The 26,345-nt window shown below is 40.9% G+C and overlaps 1 protein-coding gene and 1 long non-coding RNA gene across 2 annotated transcripts in view; both read left to right on the plus strand.

The window, feature by feature from the left end:
* The first annotated feature begins 15,933 nt into the window (after positions 1-15,933).
* The window catches only part of rnd2 (Rho family GTPase 2), a 106,391-nt gene continuing 95,979 nt past the window's right edge, over positions 15,934-26,345 (plus strand). Inside the window, exons 1-2 of the mRNA XM_034190899.1 lie at positions 15,934-16,089; positions 16,215-16,302. Of these exons, the coding sequence (XP_034046790.1) occupies positions 15,988-16,089; positions 16,215-16,302 (190 nt within the window). The 5' untranslated portion in view covers positions 15,934-15,987. The remainder of the gene's footprint in view (positions 16,090-16,214; positions 16,303-26,345) is intronic.
* Positions 20,115-25,402, plus strand: LOC117528284. Its single transcript, XR_004565723.1, has 3 exons — positions 20,115-20,225; positions 24,482-24,484; positions 25,392-25,402. It is a non-coding gene; the product is annotated as an uncharacterized LOC117528284 (long non-coding RNA).

Raw genomic sequence — 26,345 nt, forward strand, 5'->3', positions numbered from 1 at the left:
AGTTGAATATTTGACACTTTGCCAGTGTTCAGATTTTAACAGGTAACAGTATAATTTTGAACACTATTTTAACACTACTAAGATTTATTTTATTTTATTGATATATTTTTTTTGGTAGGTGTGCTGCAGGTAAAGACCACAGGTTGGGCTTGAACCCACAACTCTCTTTTTATGACGCAACAGTACTCTCAGAGCATCATCATTTAAAACTCATATTGTCCCGAAGTGTAATACTTTATTAATCATTACAATGATTAATAACAGTTAAAGGAGCAATGAATATATATATATATATATATATATATATATATATATCAGTTTTGAGAGAGGTACGAGGCAAGGTGGTTTAACCTCACCTTTTTTGTTTAACCATTTTTATAAAGACCTTGTGGATAGATTGTCCTGCACTGTAGGAGGAATACGTACATATTGGTGGTGAATCATACAGTGTGTTTTGTTATGCCGACGACCTGCTGGTGTGCAGTCTCACTGCGTCGGGCCTTCAAACACTAATTGATTGCGCTAATGAGTATGTGTCAAGTCATGGCTTATCTTTCAACTCGGCAAGAACTGAATGTATTGTTTTGGGTGAATGCCATTTTGTACAGAAGCCCGAGTGGAATCTTGAAGGCAGTAGTGATACTGTGATACAGTATCTGGGTATTTCATTGTCTCACACTGATCCGAACGCATGTTACACAGTGTATCAATGCGTGTCGTAAATTGTTTTACAGTTTACAGGGTGCAGGTCTCAATAATTGTGTGACAGATATCAAGTGTGCATCGTATGTATGGAATGCCGCTATCAGGCCTGTGCTGTTATATGGAATGAATACGGCTGATGTGAGCAAAAGGTCCCTGGGTGATGCTGAGAAACTCCAAGGAAAGTTAGTTAAGGCAATGGTTAGTGTACATAAATTCTGTAGAACAACCCCAGTTCTTAATGCAATGGGTGTATCACAGTTAGAGAACCTAGATTTGATCAGCTCAATTTTTATGTCCACCTCACGTGCAAGGTCATTTTATTTGCAGTTATTGAATTTGTCTTATTGTGATTTGAACGTATCTAGTCAAAAGGGACTTTTGTCCCTTATTCAGTCTATTTGTTGTAAACGTGACATTAATTTTCTACGATACATTTTTGATCCTAAATATTCCTCCAGTGTCAGGTCAAATCTGAAAAGATCTAGTCATGTGTCTGATGGTCTGACAGACAGTGTTTGAATTTTATTGTCCAGCTGTGACCCTTACGACAAATGTATTTTAAATATATTATTGATTCCATTTTAATTTTTGTCACTTATATTTACTGCTTGTTATGTGAATATTTATTATCTTCTTCTGGAGGCCTGGCCAGTCTCCAGACCTGAACTCAATAGAAAATCTTTGGAGGGAGCTGAAACTCCAAACGTGAAAATTTGGAGAAGATCTGTATGGAGGAGTGGACCAAAATAACCTGCTGCAGTGTGTGAAAACCTGGTCAAGAATTACAGGAAACATTTGACCTCTGTAATGGCAAACAAAGGCTACTGTACCAAATATTAACATTGATTTTCACAGGTGTTCAAATACTTATTTGCAGCAGTAACATACAAATAAATTATAAAAAAAAAATCATACATTGTGATTTCCGGATTTTTTTTTTTTTTTTTTTAGATTATGTCTCTCACAGTGGACATGCACATAAGATGAAAATTTCAGACCCCTCCATGATTTCTAAGTGGGAGAACTTGCAAAATCGCAGGGTGTTCAAAGGTCGGCGTCTGTTGGATTCTATGACTGAGGACATATGTTACCCCATAATTTGATAAATAAGCATGACAGATGGTGCAAACTATTCCTTTTTAAAAACCCTGTTAGCTCAACTAACAATTTGCATCATGTTTTACCAAAAGTGGAGCAAAGTAGAGAAGCTTGAATCTTCGACTGGACTGGGTTGCTTGACGCAAGAACGTTTCGCTTCAAATCGCAGAAGCTTCCTCAGCTAAAATTCTTGCTCTGGAAGTCTGACTTCTATCTGACTCTTGTAGAGAAGAATAAAACAGAAGCCAACAAAAGCTGGAGTTTTAAACCTAACCAGACCCCTCCTACTGAGAGGCAGAATGCTATAGGCTAGTGACTAAACAATAGCTCTAATTAGCAACTATTGTGCTCTAGTTAGCACACCTAATGACAGGGCAGCTGTCCCTCTAATGATGGGATGGATGCCTTTCTGATGGCTCCCTTGATGACGTGAATGACTCATTACCATGAACAAAAGACTGAAAAGTGGAGCAACTTTAACTTTAAACCCTTGTACAACTTGAAATTGAATTTTGTAACCATTTTTTGGTTTTGACCCTATAACTTGAAAACATTCAGTCATTGATAGTCCAAACTATACCTTTTTGGAGTCTCTATGATCAGAAAAATAATTTGATATACTTTTAAATATGATGGGAGGATGTTTAAATTTTGACCCCTGTGTAATTCTTCATTGACTATAACTGACTATAACTACCACCCTGAGATGGCCATCATGTACCTTTTGTATAGGCCATGGTACAATGAGGCTGGATTGTAAGTGTTTTTTGCCACCATTAGTGGTAGCAAAAACCTGCTTGGCTCATGGACTATAAGTTGTGGTCAACACGGTACACCTAGTGCTGAAATAATTCAGAACATAGGAGCTGCTGTGCCACAAAGATAATTTACACAAAATGTTTTGAATGACAGATCTTGAAATAAACCACAAATAAGACACATTTCGTGTGTGTTTTCACAGGTTTTGCTACATTACGTTCTTGACCAAAACCATTTGTTTGGTCACAAATTTCAATTCAATTTCAATTTATTTACTTTATATAGCACCAAATCACAACAAAGCTGCCTCAAGGTACTTCACATGAGTAAGATCTAACTTTACCAACCGCTAGAGCAAGCACACAGGCGACAGTGGCAAGGAAAAGCTCCCTCTGATGATCTGAGGAAGAAACCTCAAGCAGACCAGACTGAAAGGGGTAACCCACTGCATAGGCCAAATAATGGCCAACCCCCCCCCCCCCCCCCCCCCCACAAACTATTTTCAGCTGGTTTTTGATGAAAGGTTGTTTTTCATTAGTTAATTTATTTCTTTATTTTACATATTTATTACTTCATGAAAGTTATTAGCTTTGCCCAGATGGATCGGTGGAGCATCTGCAGTGATGCGGTTGCTGTATCGGACCGTTGTGGTGAAGAGAGAGCTGAGCATGGGGCAAAGCTCTCGATTTACTGATCGATCTACGTTCCGACCCTCACCTATGGTCATGAGATTTGGCTCATGACCGAAAAGAACGAGATCGCGAGTACAAGCGGCCGAGATGAGGTTCCTCCGCAGGGTGGCTGGGCACCCCCTTAGAGATAGGGTGAGGAGCTTGGTCACTCAGGAGGAGCTCAGAGTCGAGCCGCTGCTCCTCCACGTTGAAAGGATCCAGCTGAGGTGGCTCGGGCATCTTTTCCGGATGCCCCCTGGACGCCTCGCTGGAGAGGTGTTCCAGGCATGTCCCATTGGGAGGAGGCCCCGGGGAAGACCCAGGACATGCTGGAGGGACAACATCTCTCGGCTGGCTTGGGAACGCCTCGGGGTTCCCCCGGAGGAGCTGGGGGAGGTGTGTGTGGATCGGGAGGTCTGGGCGGCTTTGCTTGAGCTGCTGCCCACACAATCCGACTCCGGATAAAGCGGAAGAAAATGGATGGATGAAAATTATTATGAGTTTTTCAATGTACAGGAAGTCCAGGTGGCTTATGGGAAAAAACAAAAATGAGGTCAGATCAGGTTTTGAAGCAGGTGCGAGTGTTGTGTGTGGTTGCAGTCACCACCACGAATATCTAGTTTGGGTCTTGAGTGGCAACTACCCCAGAAACTACTGAAGGCTGATCATATTTTTCTGAAAGTAGCCATCTACTGTATCTGCCACAGGCCAGCCGTTCATTTGGTCATGGTTGAGAAAATGCACCATGTGGCCAGGATGTCACAGTCGGGGTTCCTTCATAATGCATCTGAGATTCCCAAACTAATCACCCACTCATTTGAGTGATACTGGATCCTCCAAAGCAGATTAAGTAGCACAGCAGAGACGTCTAGTTGTTGTCTTAGATCACTGGTTGTATATCATCCAGAGCCTTCATTTATTAAACTGTGTGGACACAAAGGCAGGAATGTGCACGTATGGTTCTTTATAAATCTCAGTCATCATAAAATTGTATGTACATGCACAAGCCTGCTGTCCAAGCCTGGATGTACTCATCCATGCATTTGCATATAAAACCTATCTGCCTCTTTTTTAAAAGCCAGAATTGTTTACTGGCACTGCTCACAGAGAAGATGGGTTTGAAAAGAACAGTGAAGAAAAAGAAGGATTTCATCAAAGGTGAAAGCGAGACAGACATAAGAGAGGTGGAAAAAAAGGAAATGTGTTTCATTTGAGGGTCTTCAATGACATATCAAAGAAAAGCCAAAAATGGGAAAATGTAAAATAGGTGATCAGGTCCTGAACACTGCACCGCTAGTTATTTATATGCTGAAAAAAAAAAAAAAAAAAAAAAACTAGAGTAATATTTAACTGAAAAAAACCTAGGAAAGTTTTTTCACTCAGAAATTCCAAGGAAATTTTACAAGGAGACCCTTTTCCACTGAAACCAAATGCACTAACTGCTTGTCCACCACCCCTGCACTGAGTTTTAAGTCTCTTTGGCCCTTGTTTGCACTCGGAGTCGCCACAGCAGATCTTGGATCATTTGTTCATGAATGTGTTCATTATAAACAGGCATGCACATAACTGGTACTCATGGTGCTTGTGCATGCTAAAAATGAATGATGCGCAACAGAAAACACAAGGGAAGCACTTCATAAGAGGAAAGCAATGACAGATCATATGAAAAGTGTTTCCCTCTGCTGTGCATCAATGATGTTTAGCACACACGGGCACGAGTGCCAGTTATGTGCACCCCTGATTATAAAACAACCATTGATGTATCTGTTTTCGAAACAGAATTTCTTTTGTCTCACTGTCTGACAAATTTAAGTGTTTTTAATAATCCATAGAAGGCAGAGGTGTGGCCAAGTGGTTAGTGCACTTGGTTTCTGTGCAAAAGGTTCCCAGTTCAAACCCCACCTCTGCTACATTTCTCCATGTAATGTGGAGGTGCGTCAGGAAGGGCATCCAGTGTAGAATTTGTGCCAAATCAACATGTAGATCCAAACTGGATCTGTTGTGGCAACCTTGAGCGAAAAAAAGGGGAACAGCCGAGAATTTTTACTTTTTATGAATAAAGACCGAGTAAAATTCAATGAAAATATTCAATTGATAATTGCTAATAAATGTTACTTGAGTTATTCTTTTTGGAAAAACTAATATATGCAAGTAAAATTTACTTAAGAATTCTCCTTGTAAAATTTACTTGGAATTTCTGAGTGAAAAAAACTTTCCTAGGTTTTTTCAAGTAAATATCATTCCATTTTTTTTCAGTGTAGCAGACACAATTAAAAAAGTAAATAATTGAATAATTACGACATGCAAAGTTATTTGCATTGCACAGAAGAGTATTCTGGCTTCTACTGAGTACAGTGCCTACATGGACCAGGTCTTGAATTTATGGATGATGTGGTGATCACTACAGAATTATACTCTGATTGCAGTGCTTGAAAGATGAGTGAGGAGCTGGAGTGTCTCACTTTGTGATTGTCCTGGATCAAGACCAAGATCCAGGCTTTCAAATGACTACTTGGACTCAACCATCAGAAGTGGACCTGAGCAGTGACATTTGTGTCTCTGAGCACTTGGACTTTGAGATCGGGAGATGTGTTTGGAGCTACTGGAAACTCTGGTATCTTTGTGGGAGAATGAAGTTCCAAGTCTTTTGAGTTCTGATGCTTCCAGTCTGTCTTATTATATTGTTGTGAGATTGCATACTATCCAGTGACCTAAGGAGCAGACTGGATGTCTTTGGTACTATGTTTCTTCGGAGGATCCTTGGGTGCCACTGGAGTGACTTTGTGTCAAACGAGCTGTTACTTAAGAAGACTGATGAGGAGCATCACTTGCTTGATGACGGAAACATCAGCTACGGCATTTTGGCCATGTGGTGCATTTCTCTGATTGAGCATGCAGGTGTCTCAGTGTTGAGGACATCAATGGCTGGAGAAGACCACAGGGAAACCCATGTTTCACCTGGCTGCAGCACATACAGTAGATGTTTACTTCAAGAGGTGGGGATGGACAGGTTGTCTGTCCAGTTGGTTGCCGTCTAGGACCCAAAGCAGTTCCATGGTGTGGTGTGACACAGCACATGCTCTCAGGAGGTCTTTGTTCTCCTGCAAAGGCATCAGCATCTCCACACACCTCTGACCAGTGGCTCTATTGCTGTACAAGCTCTTCCCAGCTACCTGTCCATCTCAAAGTCCAAGGATCCAGAGACCTAAACACTGCTGCCAACTCGGCAGTGAGATGAACTTGTCTTTCAAGAAGTTCAACACTTTCACCTTGTACAGACACACTTCGGATCTCAGACTAATGCAAATCCAGAGACTCCGACGCTTCACTCAACTTCTCAAGTGCTGCAATCGGGGTAACTATTGATTCTGAAAACATCACAACATCGCCCAAAAAGTCCAGATCAGTGAAGCTTTCCTCACAGACAAAGCCTCCCATGTTCTGAAGGCCGGACTCTGTGATCTCTCCATGCAAGCATTCAAGAGTAGGAGCCAGGTCACATCCCTAATAAATGCCAAAATTCACTGTGAAGTCGGAGACCCTGCCCTCTCCAGACAGCCCTCACAGCTGCTGAAGGTCAGCTGTAATGTCCAAAATGGATTGGGATCTGGCAAATCCTGAAGATGTCCCAACAAGCAGCGGAGTCAAACACTGAGCGGATACTCCATGTATGCCGCCATGAAGCTCTGCTGGCATGATAATACACAAAACATGTCTCTGTCTCTCTGATTTGAAAGGAAACCAACTGTGCACAATCTCCACCAGTTCTGAGCTGAGAGCATCCCTGTGTCCATACATGTGACCACAGGAGGAGTTGGTGAGACACCTTGTGGCCACTGAGTGCCACTCAGCAACATCTGAGGCCGGTGTCCAAACCGTCCCAATCAATATCCCACAGGGCCATCATGATGTAGGATGCAGGGGTTATTGATCCGGCCTCTTCTTCCCCGCTGACCGCACACGTGCAGTCTGAATAATATACATCAGTATGATGTGAATACCGGCAGAGAGGCTCCTCTTATGGACACTCAAGACTTGGATTTGATAGAGTATGAAAAATGGGACAGAGCAGAGTTTGAAAACTGTGTAACAAGGTGCACGGCTGCATGAGAAGGAATGCAGGTTTTTCTGCACCTGCATTCCTTCTCATGTTGTCGAAGTAGGTTAGTGAATGCGTAATGTTGGTCAGGTTGGTATAACGTGTCCTGGATATAAAAAGTGTCTGGACACTCTAATACACTTGTTCCCAACCAAGGGTCTGAGCTCCCCCTGAGGGGAGACAAAATACTACCATCCCTGAAAGGATAGCAGTATTCTGAGATTGTCAAAATTAGAAGTGCACATGTTAAATAAAGTCATAATGACTGGACAATGAAAATGCTTAAAAATATCATTTTTTTCCTTCCCTTCAGCATGAACCAAACAGAAGGGAGGGGGGCTGAATATAATTAGATTAGATTAGATTACATTTGATTAGATAGAACTTTATTAATCCCCAGTGTTGGGGAAAGTAACTTTGGAAAGTTACTTCATTAGTTAATTTATACAGTTATATTTTACAGTTACTTCATACAGTTAGTTCATTAGCAGCTATGGACACCTTGTCGGCAGTTGCTGAATGTAATTAATAAAGTTACTCATAATCTAATTTGGTTATTTTTAAGATTTAGTACTCAGAAAAGTAACTTTTAGTTACTTTGCTGATGAGTTACTTTGCTGATTGCTCAATCTTACGAGTAACCAAGTTACATTACTCGTTACCTTATTAGTTACATTACTTATTAGTTGCAAGTTTTCTGCAGATTCTAATAAAGTAATTGCATAATGCTGCTAATGAAGTAACTGCAAAAAGCAACTGTATAAAGCAACTACAAAAGTAACTAAAAAAGTAACTTGTCAAAGTTACTTTCACAACACTGTTAATCCCTTGGGAAGACTCTCTTGAGGAAATTGAGGTTTCAGCAGCATTGTATAGCAGCACACAGGGTAGAAGCACACAGAGCATGAAAAGTGAAAGTAAAAACAAAACAAAACAAAACAAACAAACAAACAAACAAAAAACAGTTTGCAAATATAAATATAAATATAAATACACAAATATAAATAACAGACATACTGATCACTACTGGTTTACTGGCTACTACTGTTCCTCTCTTTCCCGTCCCCTGTCTTCCTGTTACTCCTTCTCCCCCCCGAGTGAGGAGTCTCATGGCCTGAGGGACAAAAGAGTTTTTCACTTAAAGGCAATTACAATTAAAGGTACTCACTCTGGAAAATGAGCAGTATAAATGATTATGCAAACAAGGATGAAAAGCATTTCTTTTTTAATTGCCAATTTTAATTGCATGAGGAATTAATTTAGGCGCTTAAAAATAATTTCATCTGAAACACACAACCATTTGTTGTATCGGGATTTGAACAAATCTAGCAAATAGACTGCATTTATATTGCACTTTTCCATCCACATCAGATGCTCAAAGTGCTTTACAATAATGCCTCACATTCACCCCGATGTCAGGGTGCTGCTATACAGTACAAGGTGCTCACTACACACTGGTCAAGCTGGGATTTGAACCAAGGATCCTCTGGTCACCCAACACTTAACCACTAGACCATCACTAGTACTTTGGGACTGCCACCAGATGGCGAGCACACTGTATTTATATTAAAGATGATAGCATCCGGTAGGAGGTTATTTTTTCCCCTACGCATCTACAGGAGAAAGGAAATCATTGCAGAATGAAATCCTATCAGATAACATAGTTCCAGGAAAACATGCCATATTTCATGTATATTTAATATACCTCGAAATGGGTTGGGTACCTTCAAATTTATATATGTGTTAAGCTTAAAATTTCCGCCAACAAGCACACACAAAACATGACAATACAGTGCATCTGGAACGTATTCACAGCGCTTCAATTTTTCCTTCAATTTTTTTATGTTACAGCCTTATTCCAAAATGGATGAAATGTATTTTTTTCCTCAAAATTCTACACACAATACTCCATAACGACAATGCAAAAAAGGTTTTTTGTTTTTTTGTTTTTTTTTTGTGTGCAAATTTATACATAAAAAAGAGAAAGAAATCACATGTATGTAAGTATTCACAGCCTTTGCCATGAAGCTCAAAATTGAGCTCAGGTCCATCCTGTTTCCACGGATCATCCTTGAGATGTTTCCACAACTTAATTGGAGGTGCAGCAAAGTGTGTGAATACTTATGTAGATGCGATTCCTTAGTTTTTTGTTTTTAATAATTTTGCAAAAAGTAAAAAAAAAAAAATTATGTTGTTATGGGGTGTTGTGTGTAAAAAAAAAAAAAAAAAAAAAGAATTTCCGCCATTTTGGAATAAGGCTGCAACATACAGTTGTATGCAAAAGTTTGGGCACCCCTGATAAGTTTCATGATTTTCCTTTATAAATCATTGGTTGTCTGGATCAGAAATTTCAGTAAAATATATCATATAGCAGATGAACACAGTGATATTTGAGAAGTGAAATTAAGTTTCTAGTATTTAAAGAAAGTGTGCAATAATTATTTAAACAAAAATTGGGCAGGTGCATAAATTTGGGAATCCTTGTCATTTGATTGATTTGAATACATTTAACACTAATTATTGGAACACAAAATTTGTTTGGTAAGCTCATTGATCCTTGACCTCCTTACACAGGTGAATCCAAAGGGACAAAGGGTATTTAAGGTGGTCATTTGCAAATGTTTCCCCTCTTTGTGTTGTGTGGGCCGCTGAAGAGGAGGTACTGCTGGCCCACCACCACCAGAGGGCGCCCTGCCTGGAGTGCGGGCTCCAGGCACCAGAGGGCGCTGCCGCCTCATAGGAGCAGCCAAGGTGACAGCCGTCACCTATCAACTGAGACAGCTGACATCCATCAGCGGAGGGGTATATCAGCTGGACGGCATCTCCACCTCATTGCCGAGATATCGCTCTACCAAGAAGGCAATATACTCAGCCAATTGTGTTGTCTTCTTGACATAATACCTTGTTACTTTTGCGCAGATAGCGAGTGGAACAGCAGGAGACTGTATTGGACCTTATTGATAAGTACACACATTCCTGCACTAACCAGTGTTTTTCTGACGAGAGGTGGAGGTGGTTTTTCCACCCTACGTGTTGCTGGGTGCAGCCGCACCCACATCTGACTGTCTCTGTTCCTCGCCAGCAGTACCGGATCCGACGAGCGGAGGCAGTGGCCACCTGGGAGTTCGGGACTTGGCGGCTCCAGTATTCCCGGGGTTCGGTGGCAGAGGAAATCGGGTGGTTCCGGTTCGACTCGGACAGACGTCTCCTATCGTCGAGCCTGCCCACACGACACCATTGGAATTGGTTTATTTCCACAATTGTGATCTGTTGTGTTTGTTGTGCGTGTTCACAACAGTAAAGCTTTGTTATTTGACTTTCTTCATTGTCCGTTCATTTGCGCCCCCTGTTGTGGGTCCGTGTTCCTCACTTTCCCCAACACTTTGCATCTCTTCTAATGAGTGGCAACATGGGAGCCTCTAAACAACTCTTAAATGACCTAAAACAAAGATTGTTCAACATCATGGTTAAGGGGAAGGATACAAAAAGCTATCGTAGAGATTTCATCTGACAGATTCCACTGTGAGGAACATAGTGAGGAAATTTAAGACCACAGGCACAGTACTAGTTAAGGCTCGAAGTGGCAGGCCAAGAAAAATCTCAGATAAGCTGAAGCAAAGGATGGTGAGAACAGTCATAGTCAACCCACAGACCTGCTCCAAAGACTTACAACATGATCTTGCTGCAGATAGTGTCTCTGTGCATCGCTCAACTATACAGCACACTTTGCACAAAGAGATGCTGTATGATGCTGTAATGCAGAGGAAGCCTTTACTGTGTATACGCCACAAACAGAGTCACTTGAGGTATGCTAAAGCACATTTGGACAAGCCACCTTCATTGTGGAATAAGGTGCTGTGGACTGATGAAACTAAAATTGAGTTATTTGCACATAACAAGGGGCGGTATGCATGGCTGAAAAAGAACACAGCATTCCAAGAAAAACGCTTGCTACCTACAGTAAAATTTGGAGGTGGTTCCATCATGCTGTGTGGCCAGTGCAAGTACTGGGAATCTTGTTAAAGTTGAGGGTCACGTGGATTCCAGTCAATATCAGCAGATTCTTGAGAACAATGTTCATGAATCAGTGATAAAGGTGAAGTTGCGCCGGGGCTGGATCTTTCAACAAGACAACTACCCTAAACACTGCTCAAAATCTACTAAGGCATTCATGCAGAGGAATAAGTACAATGTTCTAAATGGCCATCTCAATCTCCAGACCTGAAAATTATTGAAAATCTGTGATGTGATTTTAAGCGGGCTGTCCATGTTCAGAAACCAACAAACCTGAGATGTTTTGTAAAGAAGAATGGTCCAAAATACCTTCAACCAGAATCCAGACTCTCATTGGGAGCTATAGGCAGCGTTTAAGGCTGTTATTTCTGCAAAAGCAGGATCTACTAAATATTGATGTATTTTTTTCTGTTGGGGGGCCCAAATTTATGCACCTGCCTAATTTTGTTAAAAGAATTATTGCACACTTTCTGTAAATCCTATAAACTTCATTTCACTTCTCAAATATCACTGTGTTCGTCTGTGATATGATATATGTAACCCCTTAACGCCTGAATTTATATAGCTGTATATAAAAAATGTTTTGTGTGTGTTTTTGCCTTTAAGTAGATGGTAAATAATGTTGAGATTATTAATTTCACTTTTGCACAAAAAATAAATAGTAATTTTGGTATTTTGGTAATGACTTTATGTTATCATGTTATAATAATAATAATGGTATGTTGCAAATTTGCGACAACAGGCATACTGGTCAGTTTGGTATGTTGCATATTTGAGTCAAATATTGTAGCATATATGCGACGATAGGCGTTAAGGGGTTAACTGAAATTGCTCATCCAAACAACCAATGATTTATAAAGGAAAATCATGGAAATCATCAGGAGTCCCCAAACGTTTACTGTAGCAAAATGTGGAAAAAGTGAAGTGCTGTGAATACTTTCTGGATGCACTCTGAGTATATATATATATATATATATATATATATATATATATATATATATATATATATATATATATATATATATATATATATATATATATATATATATATATATATATATATATATATATATATATATATAGTTGATCTCTGTTGTTGCAGTCTCTACTGATAGAAACTCTGATCTAAATGTTGTCAAAGTAGTATTCAGAGTAAATAAAGGCAAAAACACAGGAAATGTAATTGATCAATGTCATGCATGGTAGAGACTGATCGCAATCTATACTGGTAGAAAGCAGTAGTTGAGGACGATCAACGTGTTGTGTCAACTTTGGGAGCATGTGCTGTTTCTGCATTTTGCTGCATCCACAACACCACAGAACAGCCTTGGATCCTGGATGGAAACCACCCAAGCAAACAACTGGTCCATTCTCACATCTCTAAAATAACCATCTATCAGCTGCAGCCAGGTGGAACGTGGGCATTCCCTTGGCCTTCACCAGCTTCAAGGGACCTCAACACTGAGCCACCTACATGCTTGATCATGTTGACCAAAGAAATGCACCACATGGCTAAAATGTGGTAGCTGACGTTACTCCCTATCTGTTTGACACAAAGCCATTCCAGTGGTACCCAAGAATCCCCTGAAGAGAACGTCTCTAATTATGTTGTTGTGGATTGACATGTTGCTGGTTTGTCAGGTTCGTTTGATTTGAAAACTTATGTAGGTCTGGTAGTCACCAAGGCCGCTGCTGCTGGGCTGTAATATTTAATTGCATTTACTTGCTTTATAGGAATCAGCTCCTTTGTGTGTATATAATGGGCCAGAAGCAACAATCAATCAATAAATCACATTTGCTGCTGTTTTGAAGTTTTATTGAAGCATTCTTCAGGTTTTCATTTAAAACTGGCTGCATATTTGAGGAAGGACACTGAGGAAATTTATCAACAGTATTACTGGGAAAAAAAATGCAAATATGGAAACAAGGTCAGGCCATGGATTTGGTCTTTTAAACCTCAGACACACTTTTATATTGAATTTAATATTCTGAGTTGTTTCTGTTTTTATTGTAATTTTGTCCTCCGTCTCTGCTTGATCATTTCTTATGCTGTAATTATTATATTATCCAGGAGGGGGCAGTCGAAGACTTCAGATAAATTAAAAGACTCAGTCGTGTGAATGTGGCCACGTGATCACACGCTTTTTAATGATCTCATTCATAAAGCGGTGAAATGGCTTCCAAGGAAAACCAACAAGGCCAGTGAGGCCAGTAAACAGACAGCGGTCACCTCCAGCTCCTTTAATCTGATGGAGTGTTTTATAAGTACACTCATTTATTATATCTCCATTAAGAGTTTAAACTGGCACCAAGTCAGATCTGTGTACTCTGCTTTCCCATCAGTGATGGTCAGACAGAGAGAGAGAGAGAGAGAGAAAATACTGCTCCTACAGTCACTCATTATCAATAGATCAATAACTGTCATTGAGAAAAATTAAATTTTCTCTTTGGAAATATTAAACATCTGGAGGCAAATGTAAAAAAAAAAAAAAAGAAAAAAAAAGCACTTTTTCAAATCAAAAGATTCAATTCTTTGCTTGGGCTGCACACACACACACACACACACACACACACACACACACACACACACACACACACACACACACACACACACACACACACACGTCATCACAACCTGGTTATACTGCTGATAACTTCAGTACTTGTTTTAAAAGGAGTAAATCAAACTTTGTGCATCAACACAGTGCTTTTTTTAAAAACAGAAATGGATTATAGCATTCATAACTGTCCCTTCATGAGAGTATTATTACTTGAAACAACAAATTGATGCGTTTCCATGAACTTAGAATAAGTCCTAAAAGATCTCCATGGGAGTGGGGCCCCTCATGGCAGCCATCATTTTGCACTGCCATGTTGAGGAGCCCAAAAGGGACATGCTTAATCCTCATTTTGCATTTTACAGCATGACTGGAAGGATGAATGATACAGTGCAACTGTAACCTCACCACTAGATGTTCCTCAATGCTACATATTGTTTTCGTTTAATTTAACCAGGTTAGTCCCATTGAGATTCAGACCTCTTTGGCAAGAGAGACCTGGACAATTATAAAGTTTCCATTCCACCTAACCTGCATGTCTTTAAATGTGGGAGGAAGCCAGAGCACCCAGAGGGAACCCACGTTAACATGGGGAGAACATGCAAACTTCACACAGAAAGGCCACAGGTAAGAATCGATCCCATGACCTTCTTGCTGTGAGGCAACAGTGCTAACCACTAAGCCACTGCGCTGCAGATTTAACTTGCACTGTCATAACAGTTGTCAGAGTGGAAAGTGTTGCCGTTATTTGGAGGTGTTGTGGCCACTCTCAGCCACCATATACAGTCTAAGAGATAAAAGGTTGGATTTAATTGATAAAGTTAAGGTAAGTTTTTCCACATAACATTGTCAATTAAGTGCAAAACAATACTGTAGTTGAAATTAATTAAATCAAATGAAACATTATTACTTAAATCCCTAAAATTAACAATTGCAAGTATATTGAAAATAATAGTATTAATTACATTCAAAACCCCTGTGTTGCATTTCGTAGAGTGTATGAGTGTGAAAAATGAGCACCTTAAAAAAAAAAAAAAATCTGACTCAGGGCATTTCAGGTGAAAATGTGAATATTTCCTAGTTAACTTTTCTTCAGCTTGTCTTAAAATTCAAATAGATTCCACACTGACTTTCAAAACAAATCTCAATAAATTATCCCAAAATACTATATAATGCATTTATAAAATTAGGGGACTCAGATGCCGGTTTTGCTAAATATTTAGCTAAATGTTGAGACAAATATGTACCTTAATAAAAGTGTTAATCATTCCTCCCTAAAAGACAAATTAATAAGGCGTCTAATGACAGACATTTAGCATGTGAGGGCATGTTTATTCAAATTTGCAATTCATGGATGTTTTGTATAAGAGTTATATTGTAGCCTGCTGTCTTTTGATGTCAATTTCAATTGCAATTTCAGGGGCACTTCTAAAATATTAAAAATACTAAGAAAATAAGAAAAAGTGGCTGTTTGTGCAAAGTTTTGTCCATTTTTGGGGGGGTGAGGGTGGGGGGGCGCAGCGCTCAGAGGGGAGTCTTGCCCCGGGAGTAATTCAGTGTAGAACCGCCAGTGAGGGGACTTAATAATATCATAAAAATAAATAAAAAGTATAGATCATTTTTATCAGCAGCTCAGCATAGTTGCCTTATTATCAAGGTAATTTCTCATGAAGTTTCCAGAATGAGCTCAAAAGTATTATTTTATACTATTTTATTTTTGTATTTATGACTTTATTAATCTAATATTTTCTACCCAAAAATGTTATTAAATGTTAAATGTTGTTAAAACAGGCTCCATACAGTTTTTTGTCGGTTCATACACAAAGCGTGCTTTCACACACTCTCTATTATCTATGACGTGGCACAGACGTGACTATTGAGTGGGCGTGGCCAGTGATCAAAGGGTTTCCAGGGAGGGTCGCGTGCGTGCTCAGTCAGTCAGCTGGAGCAGCCGGAGGAGGAGGAGAAAAGCGCACGGAGGTGCTCGTTTGAAAGTTCCTGTCTTTGGTTTTAGTCGTGGCTCGTATCGGATGCTGGATGCAGCTGACGCACGCGTCAATCACTCACTTCTGACGGACACAGCATGGACACTTCAGCCAGCCGCTGTAAGATCGTGGTGGTCGGGGACACGCAATGTGGAAAAACGGCTCTGCTGCACGTTTTCGCCAAAGACTGTTATCCAGAGGTGAGCGCATCCCACACATCTGCTTCCTGCACCTGACTCACCAGATTTAAAAAAAAAACAAAAAAAAACTGCAGATCTGTGCAGAGTCAGATTTGCTGTGAAACTTGTCCTTTCCTTATTTCCAGAGCTACGTGCCCACTGTGTTTGAGAACTACACAGCCAGTTTTGAGATAGAGAAGCACCGGATTGAGCTGAATATGTGGGACACTTCAGGTAAAACCGTTTGTGCATCATCTCTCAAAAACTGACAATAAATCAGTCCCCCCCGGGGGGAGCCCTGGAGTGTCTCTCCCCGGATGCCTCCAGCTTCCCTCTGCAACTTTTCCTGCAGGCAGATCACTTTCACATTGTGTTTTTAGTAGAAACCGGAGTGCATGTGTGGTTTGTCTTCCTATGGGTCAGGCAGCTGTGTGTGGGGGAGAACGCTGGACTGGGCGCATGGATCACTCAGTCAGGATGCCCCTGAAACTATCAATAATTACTTTAACCATTTGACCAGAGTCCTGTCAGTGCTGTCTGATTTTGGGTGATTTCTTTGAAACAGCTTTGAATTGCTGAGTCAGACAGTTGGTCATCACGGGCTCAGACTGAGGCGAACCTTGAAGCACAGTAACTTAGGGTTCTGATCAGATCGTGATAAAAATTAAGCATTCATTGACCAAAGCAGAGGTGAAACCGTGAGCTAAATGTCAAGGAGATGGGCCACAGAGGAGCAATAGGGGGCTCCAGAAACTCCATGTGGGGAAACCGTGCCATTATTTTGAACAGCAATTACTTTTGGGGGTCCTGTATGATTATGATGAAAATTTAGTATTTGCTGGCCCAATGTGTAGAGGACCAGTGTGTCAAATTTGAGTCATATCCCTTGATGGATGGCTGAGATTAGAGTCTGGAAGGTAAATTGGCTGGTCAGTGACACTGGCCGATACGAAGCTTTACTGTGTTATCTGTTATTTTTGCCAATAAGAAAACTTTTATTTTACCAAATAAACAATGCAAAAAACACTTTTGACTGTTGGAATTGGTGTCACTACCTAGCTTATCCAGCAGAGAGCGCACCAACATAACTGGTGCGCATTGCTGTCGAACATGGTTAGGACCCCTTCACCCCTTGGTCACATTAGCTACAAGCAGGCCAGTCTCACGTTTTTTTTGTCCTCCCGTCATGAAATGATTCAAATTTTTGTGATGGTTTTTTTTAAATTCAGTATTACTAACCCTTCTCCTATACCCCAACCCTAACCTTAACCATAACACTTTTCGTGACAATATGATGAACCAATAGATTAATGTATATTTCGTGCTGCTGAATCACGACATGCCATGAGACTGGGTTGAATTAAGAGATAGTGGCAAAGCGACCCGCTGCCACTCATCTTCAATCAGAGTGGGCATTTTACCGCTATAAAAGACAAGTGGTTGCTACACCACCAGCTAAACAGGACCAGGATATTATATGCAAATGCTGAGCGATACGACACGACAACTGCCAATCTGATGTACACTGAGATGTTACTGGTTATATTTAGTTATTTTAACAATAAAGTTCATCTTTAAACTGAAAAACATCAAGGTTGAATTATATTTCTTTGTCATATGGGTTTGATAATGAAATGTTGGGAGTCATTGTCATTTTTTTATGTTTATATCAGCAGATATATCTGTGTTGTAATTTTTTTTTTTTTTTTTTGCTCTCTAATATCGGTCTCGTAATCCCCCATACCTCCCAAAAAAACCCATATCACCGAGATTAATCCTAGAAACCTCAGTGCCAAAATATCTACATTTTTTAAATTTTGAAAACAGTAAAATAAGACAGATTGTCATTCAACTACTACTGTTTTTCTTGGTGATTCCACATGGTTTAAAAAAAACAAAACACTAATGACTTCACAGCAAACATTCAGTTCAATAAATAATTCATGTCCAAGAATGAATAGGAAGAAGTATTAAACTTATCAAATCGTACCCCTTTCCTTATATTTCATTGATAATAATTGTGATATATCAACCCCCATCCAAATTTTCACCATCTATACATCTTATCAATTCACCAGATGCAAATATTGATGATGCAGCAAAAGTAAACAAGCAGTATAAAGTAAACAGAACAGTATGCACATCCTGTTCCTTGCCAGCCATGCAGTGTGCACTCACTACTTATTTTAAATGTATTTAATGCTGGGTATGTTTCCATTTCATCAGTACAGTTACTTTGTGATACAAAGACCTTTAGTGTTGTTCACTGGTGTTTCTTGAATATACAATTTCTTGTCAAATCATGTTGACTTTTTGCCATCTGGAACAGCCTCTGGTTCCTGTTGGGCAATAATGGAATTTTTGCTTTTTTTTTTTATCTGTAATTTGTCTCATTGAAAAGTCAACCAGTTCTTGAAATTTTAGTGCTTTTGATTTGATAAACAGTGAGCTGCTTGTTTCTCTGTTGGTGGTTTTATTTACAATTCTTATTTGAAGAATGAATATTGAATTAATATTTGTTTTATGAGTATTTTCCCACACAGTTGAACATATACAGTACATGGTTTAAGAATGATTTAAAATATCTTTATATAATATTGCAATTAGTTTAGATATTTAAGTTGGCAGAAGTGATTTGTGATTGAAGAATACCAGCAAGAGTGAAGGGGAAAGTCTACAAGACAGTAGTGAGACCAGCTATGTTGTACAGCTTAGAGATGGTGGCGCTAAAAAAAAAAAAAAAAGACAGATGGCAGAGCTGGAGATGTTGCAATTCTCATTGGGAGTGACGAGGATGGACAGGATTAGGAATGAATGTATCAGAGGGACAGCACAGGTAGGACGGTTTGGAGACAAAGCCAGCAAGGTTAGACTGAGATTGTCTGGACATGTGCAGAGGAGGGACCCAGGGTATATAGGGAGAAGGATGCTGAAGATGGAGCCACCAGGCAGGAGGAGAAGAGGGAGGACAAAGAGGAGGTTTATGGATGTGCTGAGGGAAGACACGCAGGTGGTTGGTGTGACAGAGGAAGATACAGAGGACAGGGTGAGAAATGATTGATCTGCTGTGGCGCCCCCTAATGGGGGTAGCTGAGGAAGGAAGAAGAAGAAAATACATTTGCATAAGTAAGGAGACGAGCCTATAATGTAAGAATACATATCTATCACCAGCCATATATTGAAAGACCTTTTATTTTGCTTGGAAACACAACGCACACCTGTTTGTAATGACGAGGGGCAGGTCAGGTCTGGGATCAAGCCCTGGTGCTGCACATCGTCACATCACACCACAGAACCACCTCAGATCCTGGACGGCTGAACCAAGGAGATTTCACACACATGAAACACAAAGTAAAGAAGAATTAGAAACAGAGATCAGAAAACCTCATGACACCTCCCAGGTTTATTCAAGCTAAGGATAAAGTTTCAAACCATCTGCTTCCAGGATGCGTATCCATAAAAGTAACCATTCGCTAGATTAGCTACAAGCAACAGAGGCAAAGCGATGACTTGTCATTCATGTATAATAGGAGTGGGCGTTTGCAGAGACAAGAGTCAACGGTCACTATGCCGCAAGGTAGGCGGGGCCAAAATAGGCGAGAAGTCTATGTAATTCAAATGCTGAGCAACGCAACATGACGACTGCCAATCTGAGTGAAAGGCAGCGTGAGGTCACCTGACTGCTCGCACCAACAAAATAAACCAAGATGGCAGAAAATAGAAACATCTTATTTCTGAATAAATCTAATATGGTCGGCATTTTTCAATTTATTTTGAAAAAGTTGGGGAGGTGATGGTCTAGTGGTTAAGCAGTGGGCTTAAGACCAGAGGATCCTCGGTTCAAACCCCGTTCTGGCCAGAAAATCACTAAGGGCCCTTTGGCAAAGTCCTTAATCCCCAAGTTGCTCCTGGTGTGTAGTGAGCGCCTTGCATGGCAGCACCCTGAAACTGGTGTGTGTGTGTGTGTGTGTGAGTGAATGGGTAAATGTGAGGTGTTACTGTAAAGTGCTTTGAGCTTCTAATATAGATGGAAAAGCACAAGTTAGCAAAAAATAAACACTTCTAAATCTAAAAAAGCTGTTTTTTGTAACAAGATAACTCCTCTGAAGCGATTTACAAGACGTCTTACAGAGATGTTAGCATGCTAACTAGTGAACGTCACTGTGAAAGACATTGTACTGAAACAAATAAGGTGAAGTTTGGCTCCATTAAACAGTCAAGCATGATGTTAAAAAAACTCATGGTGACATTTAGAATCTTTATAATCTATCATTAAACATCGTGTGCATTAATGTAAAGTAACCTCTTGCTATCCACGCCAACGTATGCTAGTAGTTGAAGTTTTGCACATTTCACTTGCTGGTGCTTGCAGCAGGGAAACAGTAAGAAGAAATTCAAAATGTGAAGTCGTTAGCAGGTCTGAGAAAGCAAAAAATAAGATTCTGTAAAATGTGACTGAGATGATCTGGTAGCATCAGAATTATAGGCGTCAAACCCGCTATTCACGCGCAGTTATTGCTATCAATGCAAAACTGCATCAAACGGTTTCAAACATGTAGCATGATTGCAACTTTGCCAAGATGAAATAGTCATCCAGCTTCAACCGGACAGGATTTTTTCCACATTCATTTGTCAATGTTTCACCCAAAAGTCGGGTGTGATATGTTGTTGGTGATGGTCCTCAGTCATCCACATACTGGTGAAACATCTTGGAGACCAACAAGAAGTGCAGTTTGCCGTCATAAACTTGTAGAAATATGATGTTTTGTTTCAGAGGCTTTTCTGAAATCAAAAATCTCACTCAAACTCACTCATCTTCAACCACTTACTCCAATTAAGGGTCACAGGGGCGGAGCCTATCCCAGCAGTCATAGGGTGTGAGGTGGGCTTCACCATGGACAGGACACCAGTCTGTCACAGTTCACATATAGACAATCAATCACACACCCTATGGAAAATTTTAAGTTTTGAGTTCACCTAACCTGCATGTCCCACAGGTGGGAATCAAACCCATGATCTTCTTGTTGTGAGGAAACAGTGCTAACCACTAACCCGCCACCGTGCTGCTGTCAAAAATCTTTGAGGTATAAAATATGTTCAGCAAAGAATATCAACTACTGGGGACATCAGTCCAAAGGCATCAGAAACATAAAGTCACAAAACTCCTTATTTGTTAAATGCCTTATTTTTTGGGGGGGGGGATTTTGTTCCATAATGAAAACTCCAAGTCAGCAGCAACTCTGCAACAAGAAGAGTCTTTCTTTGGCAACTATTCATCTGTCAGTCTGTTTGTGTAATTGGGACGCAGTGCATGAATATGTTCTTTTTGGGGGAAAAAAGAATTTCAGAGTCGCGAGTAACAGCCACAAGACTCGATCCTTTCTTCTGGAGCCAGATCCATGTCGGGAAAGGAAGCTGTGTACTTTGATCCTGACCTGGTCGGGGGGTGACACAGCCAGTCAGAGGACTGAGTGCAGGATCCTGCCTTTGGGATTTTTTTCGGGTGCCGTAAACATTCCAAAAGCTAAAAGTATCTCCTGAAGTGGGCAGTCTGTGAAAGAATCTTGTTTTTCCTTAGACCTTGCCTCGACCCGAAGTGTAAATCTGTGTGAGCCTGCCAAGTCAGGGGTCAGAGTCCTCCGGGGCCCCGGAGCCACAAGAGTTTCTTATCTGTGGTCTGTGGGAACCGGATGATGGAATGTTGTGCTTCTGTCCACCTTTAAGACTCTAAACCACCTTTGGCCATGTGTTAATCTTCAGCATGGACACGCCCACCCCACCATGAGCACGACATCAATAAACCAAAGTGTGTGTGTGTGCCGTTATACACAATTCAAACAAAACACAGATGTTCATATATATATATATATTTTTTTTTCCTCCAAGATGAAAAAGGCCTCCATCTGAGAAAAACAGCATGTGTTCAAACTTTCCTCTTCTGCAAATTTAATTTTTGAAACTTTCTTTAACCCCAGTCCTCCTGTAATTATATTTTTTCTACACTTCATTTTTCTCTCTGAAATATTCAGGCAGATATTCCAACTTTCCCAGAGGACTACAGTCCAGTGGACAGTTTCATTTTGATGTTTTAGTGAGTAATAACCCCCTTTGCCCTTCATATAGTGCACCTGGAAAGTATTCACAACACTTCACTTTTTCCACATTTTGTTATGCCACAACCTTATTCTAAAATGGATAAAAGTAATTTTTCCTCTCAAAATTCTACGCACAATACCCCATAATGACAATGTGAAAAAAGTTCTTTGGGGATGTTTGCAAATTTATTAAACCAACAACAACTAAGAAATCTCATGTACATAAGTATTCACAGTCTTTGCCATGAAGCTCAAAATTGAGCTCAGGTTCATCCTGTTTCCACTGATCATCCTTGAGATGTTTCTACAGCTTAACTGAAGTCCACCTGGGGTAAATTCAGTTGAATGCACATGATTTGGAAAGACACACATCTGTCTACATATAAGGTCCCACAGTTGACAGCCAGAGCACAAACAAAGCATGAAATCAAAGAAATTGTCTGTAGACCTCTGAGACAGGATTGTCTTGAGGCACAAATCTGGAGAAGGATACAGAAACATTTCTTCTGCTTTGAAGGTCCCAATGAGCACAGTGGCCTCAATCATCCATACAGGGAAGACGTTTGGATCCACCAGGACTCTTCCTAGAGCTGGCCGCCTGTCTAAACTGAGTGATTGGGGGAGAAGGGCCTTAGTCAGGGAGCTGACCAAGAACCTGATGGTCCCTCTGTCAGAGCTCCAGCATTCCTCTGTGGAGAGAGGAGAACCTTCCAGAAGGACAACCATCTCTGCAGCAATTCACCAATCAGACCTGTATGGTGACCAGACAGAACCCACTCCTTAGTAACTCCAGGTGGGCACATGGCAGCCCACCTGGAGTTTGACAAAAGCCACCTGAAGGACTCTCAGACCATGAGAAACAAAATTCTCTGGTCTGATGAGACAAAGATTGAACTCTATGGTGTGAATGCCAGGCGTCATGTTTGGAGGAAACCAGGCACCATCTCTACAGTGAAGCATGGTGGTGGTAGCATCATGCTGTGGGGATGTTTTTCAGCAGCAGGAACTGGGAGACTAGTCAGGATTGAGGGGGAAAAATGAATGCAGCAATGTACAGAGACATCCTGGATGAAAACCTGCTCCAGAGCGCTCTTGACCTCAGACTGGGGTGACTTTCAGCAGGACAGTGACCCTAAGCACACAGCCAAGATATCAAAGGAGTGGCTTCAGGACTTCAGGACAGAACTCTGTGAATGTCCTTGAGTGGTCCAGCCAGAGCCCAGACATGAATCCGATGGAACATCTCTGGATAGATCTGAAAATGGCTGTGCACCGACGCTCCTCATCCAACCTGATGGCGCTTGAGAGGTGCTGCAAAGAGGAATAAACAAAACTGCCTAAAGTTAGGTGCACCAAGCTTGTGGCATCATATTCAAAAATACATGAGGCTGTAATTGCTGCCAAAAGTGCATCAACAAAGTATTGAACAAGGGTGTGAGTACTTACGTATACACGTGATTTCTTACTTTTTTATTTTTAATGAACTGGCGAAGATTTCAAAAAAGAAACAAACTTTTTTTCATGTTGTCATTATGGGGTGTTGTGAGTAGATGTTTGAGGGGGAAAAAAAATTAATTTAATCCATTTTGGAATAAGGCTGTAACATAACAAAATGCGGAAAAAGTGAAGCGCTGTGAATACTTTCTGGATGGACGGTAAACCACAACATGCTCTGTTTTTGTCTTGACTACAAAGCTTTCAGCCTCGTCATATAAAGTATTGTCCTTTTAATTGCTGCTGAAGCCTGCCTGCTGCGGCCGCGCTCCACACACAAAGCTTTATTGATTGTTATCTGAGGCGAGACTGTTTAAACAGCCTGTGTCTCGCCTGGTTCACATTTCTTTGGCTTGTATGGATGTGTACTGTCATTAAAAATGCTCCCCAGCATTCATTGTTAGAATTGCACTGTTGATTAGCAGGAACAGGGCTGCAGTGTTTATCCGAGGTCAATGCGTGCAGCCGTTAGCTCACTTCACATGGAGATGGGCGCATTAACGGAAGGCAGTCGACCCGGCAACAGCACAGATTTGACTGACACACTTGACTATTTATGCAGAATTGTGGTGAATCTGTACATTACAAATCCATGATCCGAACGTGCACCCTGTGCCCACATTGGTTAAACATCACATATACTTGGAACTATCTGTGCGGTCATGAGCGTGTTGGTCTTAAACTGAGGCGTGGTCACGTGCAGCTCAGCTTTTGTGAGTCAGCAGTAAGCGGTTACCCCATAGACCACAAAACCTGGTCAAAAGATGAACAAAGAAATTTCCTGTTCTTTGATTGGTGCCATACTCAGATTTGTGTTATATAAGCGGGTTTATGTTGCACGTACACTTTGCGTGTGTATGTGCATGGTGCATCAAACTACAATGTAACTGAATTGAAATGATCCAAAAATATAAAACTTTAATAACTGGTCTGCGTCTTATTTTTACATGGGGTTTTGACCTCCTCGGGTCCACAGTTGGGGAGGCACCAAGCACAGCCTTGTTGTGGGTCACGGCCCTGATTGGGGGGTCAGAGGGGGAGCTGTGCATAAACAAAGTGCTCAGCTGCTTCAATGAAGGATGCTGTGGTGCATGTCTGGTTTTCTTCTTCTGCAGTCCATCAAATCAGATGTTAGCCGTTCAATTTCAATTTATTTTTATTCATATAGCACCAAATCATAACAAGGTTGCCTCAAGGTGCTTCACTCAAGTAAGGTCTAACCTTACCAATCCCCAGAGCAACAGTAGTAAGGAAAAACTCCCTCTGAGGAAGAAACCTCTAGCAGACCAGACTCAAGGGGGTGACCCTCTGCTTGGGTCATACTGCAGACACAAATTACAAAACAATTCACAAAACGAACATACAGGAAATATAGCCAGTGCACAGGACGGTTTCTGGAACAGATACTACACCCATCTCTGGATGGAGCTGCACCTCAAATAGAGAGAAAAGAAAAAAAGGAGAATCAAGCCTCAGAAAGACAACAGATACAGTGTAAGTTGTCAGCATTAAGCATCAAGAAAAACAGAAGAAATACTAAGGTGTTCACCGGCCACTAGCCCTAAGCTTCACTAAAAGACCCAGAATTTAGATAAAGTTGAGGTCACAGCCCGCTCTGTTTCCTAATAGAATTAATTAAAAGAGTAAAACGCATAGTAACATACTATGCCAGTATGCTAGCCATACAAAATGGAAATAAGAGCATCCTAAGTCTGTGCTTGAAAGTCTCTACAGAATCTGACTGTTTGCTAGACCGTGTGTTCGATCTGGCAGGACCGTTGATGGACCAGCAAGAGAATGGCATCCTACCTCACCCAGCATAACGGCATGCACGGTCATATAAAGAAGGTGTTGTTGCGTCTCCACCTGTCTGCCTCTCTGGACCTCCACATCTCATTCCAAGTGGTGCACAGGTGTGCCACAGACCTGGTCAACGTGCATGTTGACCCAAAGTGACAATTCTTGTGTCTGGTGATGCCATTTGCTGACCGATGGTGTGGTTCCTCTGCATACCATCTGGTGATGCTTTATTGTTCCTCTGCCATCAAATACGTCCTGCTGCCAACGCCCTTGGATGCATTTTAACAAAATGCCCAGTTTGGGATTCAGCTTAATGACTTCCCCACATCTAGCCTGTCTGGTATTGCCATAGTAAGTCCCTTCGGCTGCTCCCTTGTTTGCACTTGGGGTCGCCACAGCAAATCCAAGGTGGATCTGCATGTTGAATTGGCACAGGTTTTACGCCGGATGCCCTTCCTGACGCAACTCCACATTACATGGAGAAATGTGGCAGGGGTGGGATTTGAACCCGGAACCTTCTGAACTGAAACCAAGTGCATTAACCACTTGGCCACCACCCCTGCAACTGCTTGCATATTTTGATGTTTTGTCTGCAGATCTGTTTCCTAGCCAGAACACCTTTCACTTGAGACCACCATCAAAATAGCAATTCACCAAGGTCAGGAGCTGGTCAAGATATGGTGCTGGTATCACAGTCGTATCATTAAAGTATTCTGTGAAGTAGTGAAGAACCTGTGTGATTGGCCTAAGTGAAGACCAGGTTTTCATTGACTTCATGGACTTGTCGTCAGAAGTGTATTTGTAGGACTTTCATTGATCTTGGCAGTGACAGTTACTCTGTGCCTCTGGGTCCTCTGACTTTGGGATAGAGAGGGATGCCTGGGAAGA

The sequence above is a fragment of the Thalassophryne amazonica genome, chromosome 16 (assembly GCF_902500255.1).
Source record: "Thalassophryne amazonica chromosome 16, fThaAma1.1, whole genome shotgun sequence".
NCBI classification, from domain to species: Eukaryota; Metazoa; Chordata; class Actinopteri; order Batrachoidiformes; family Batrachoididae; genus Thalassophryne; species Thalassophryne amazonica.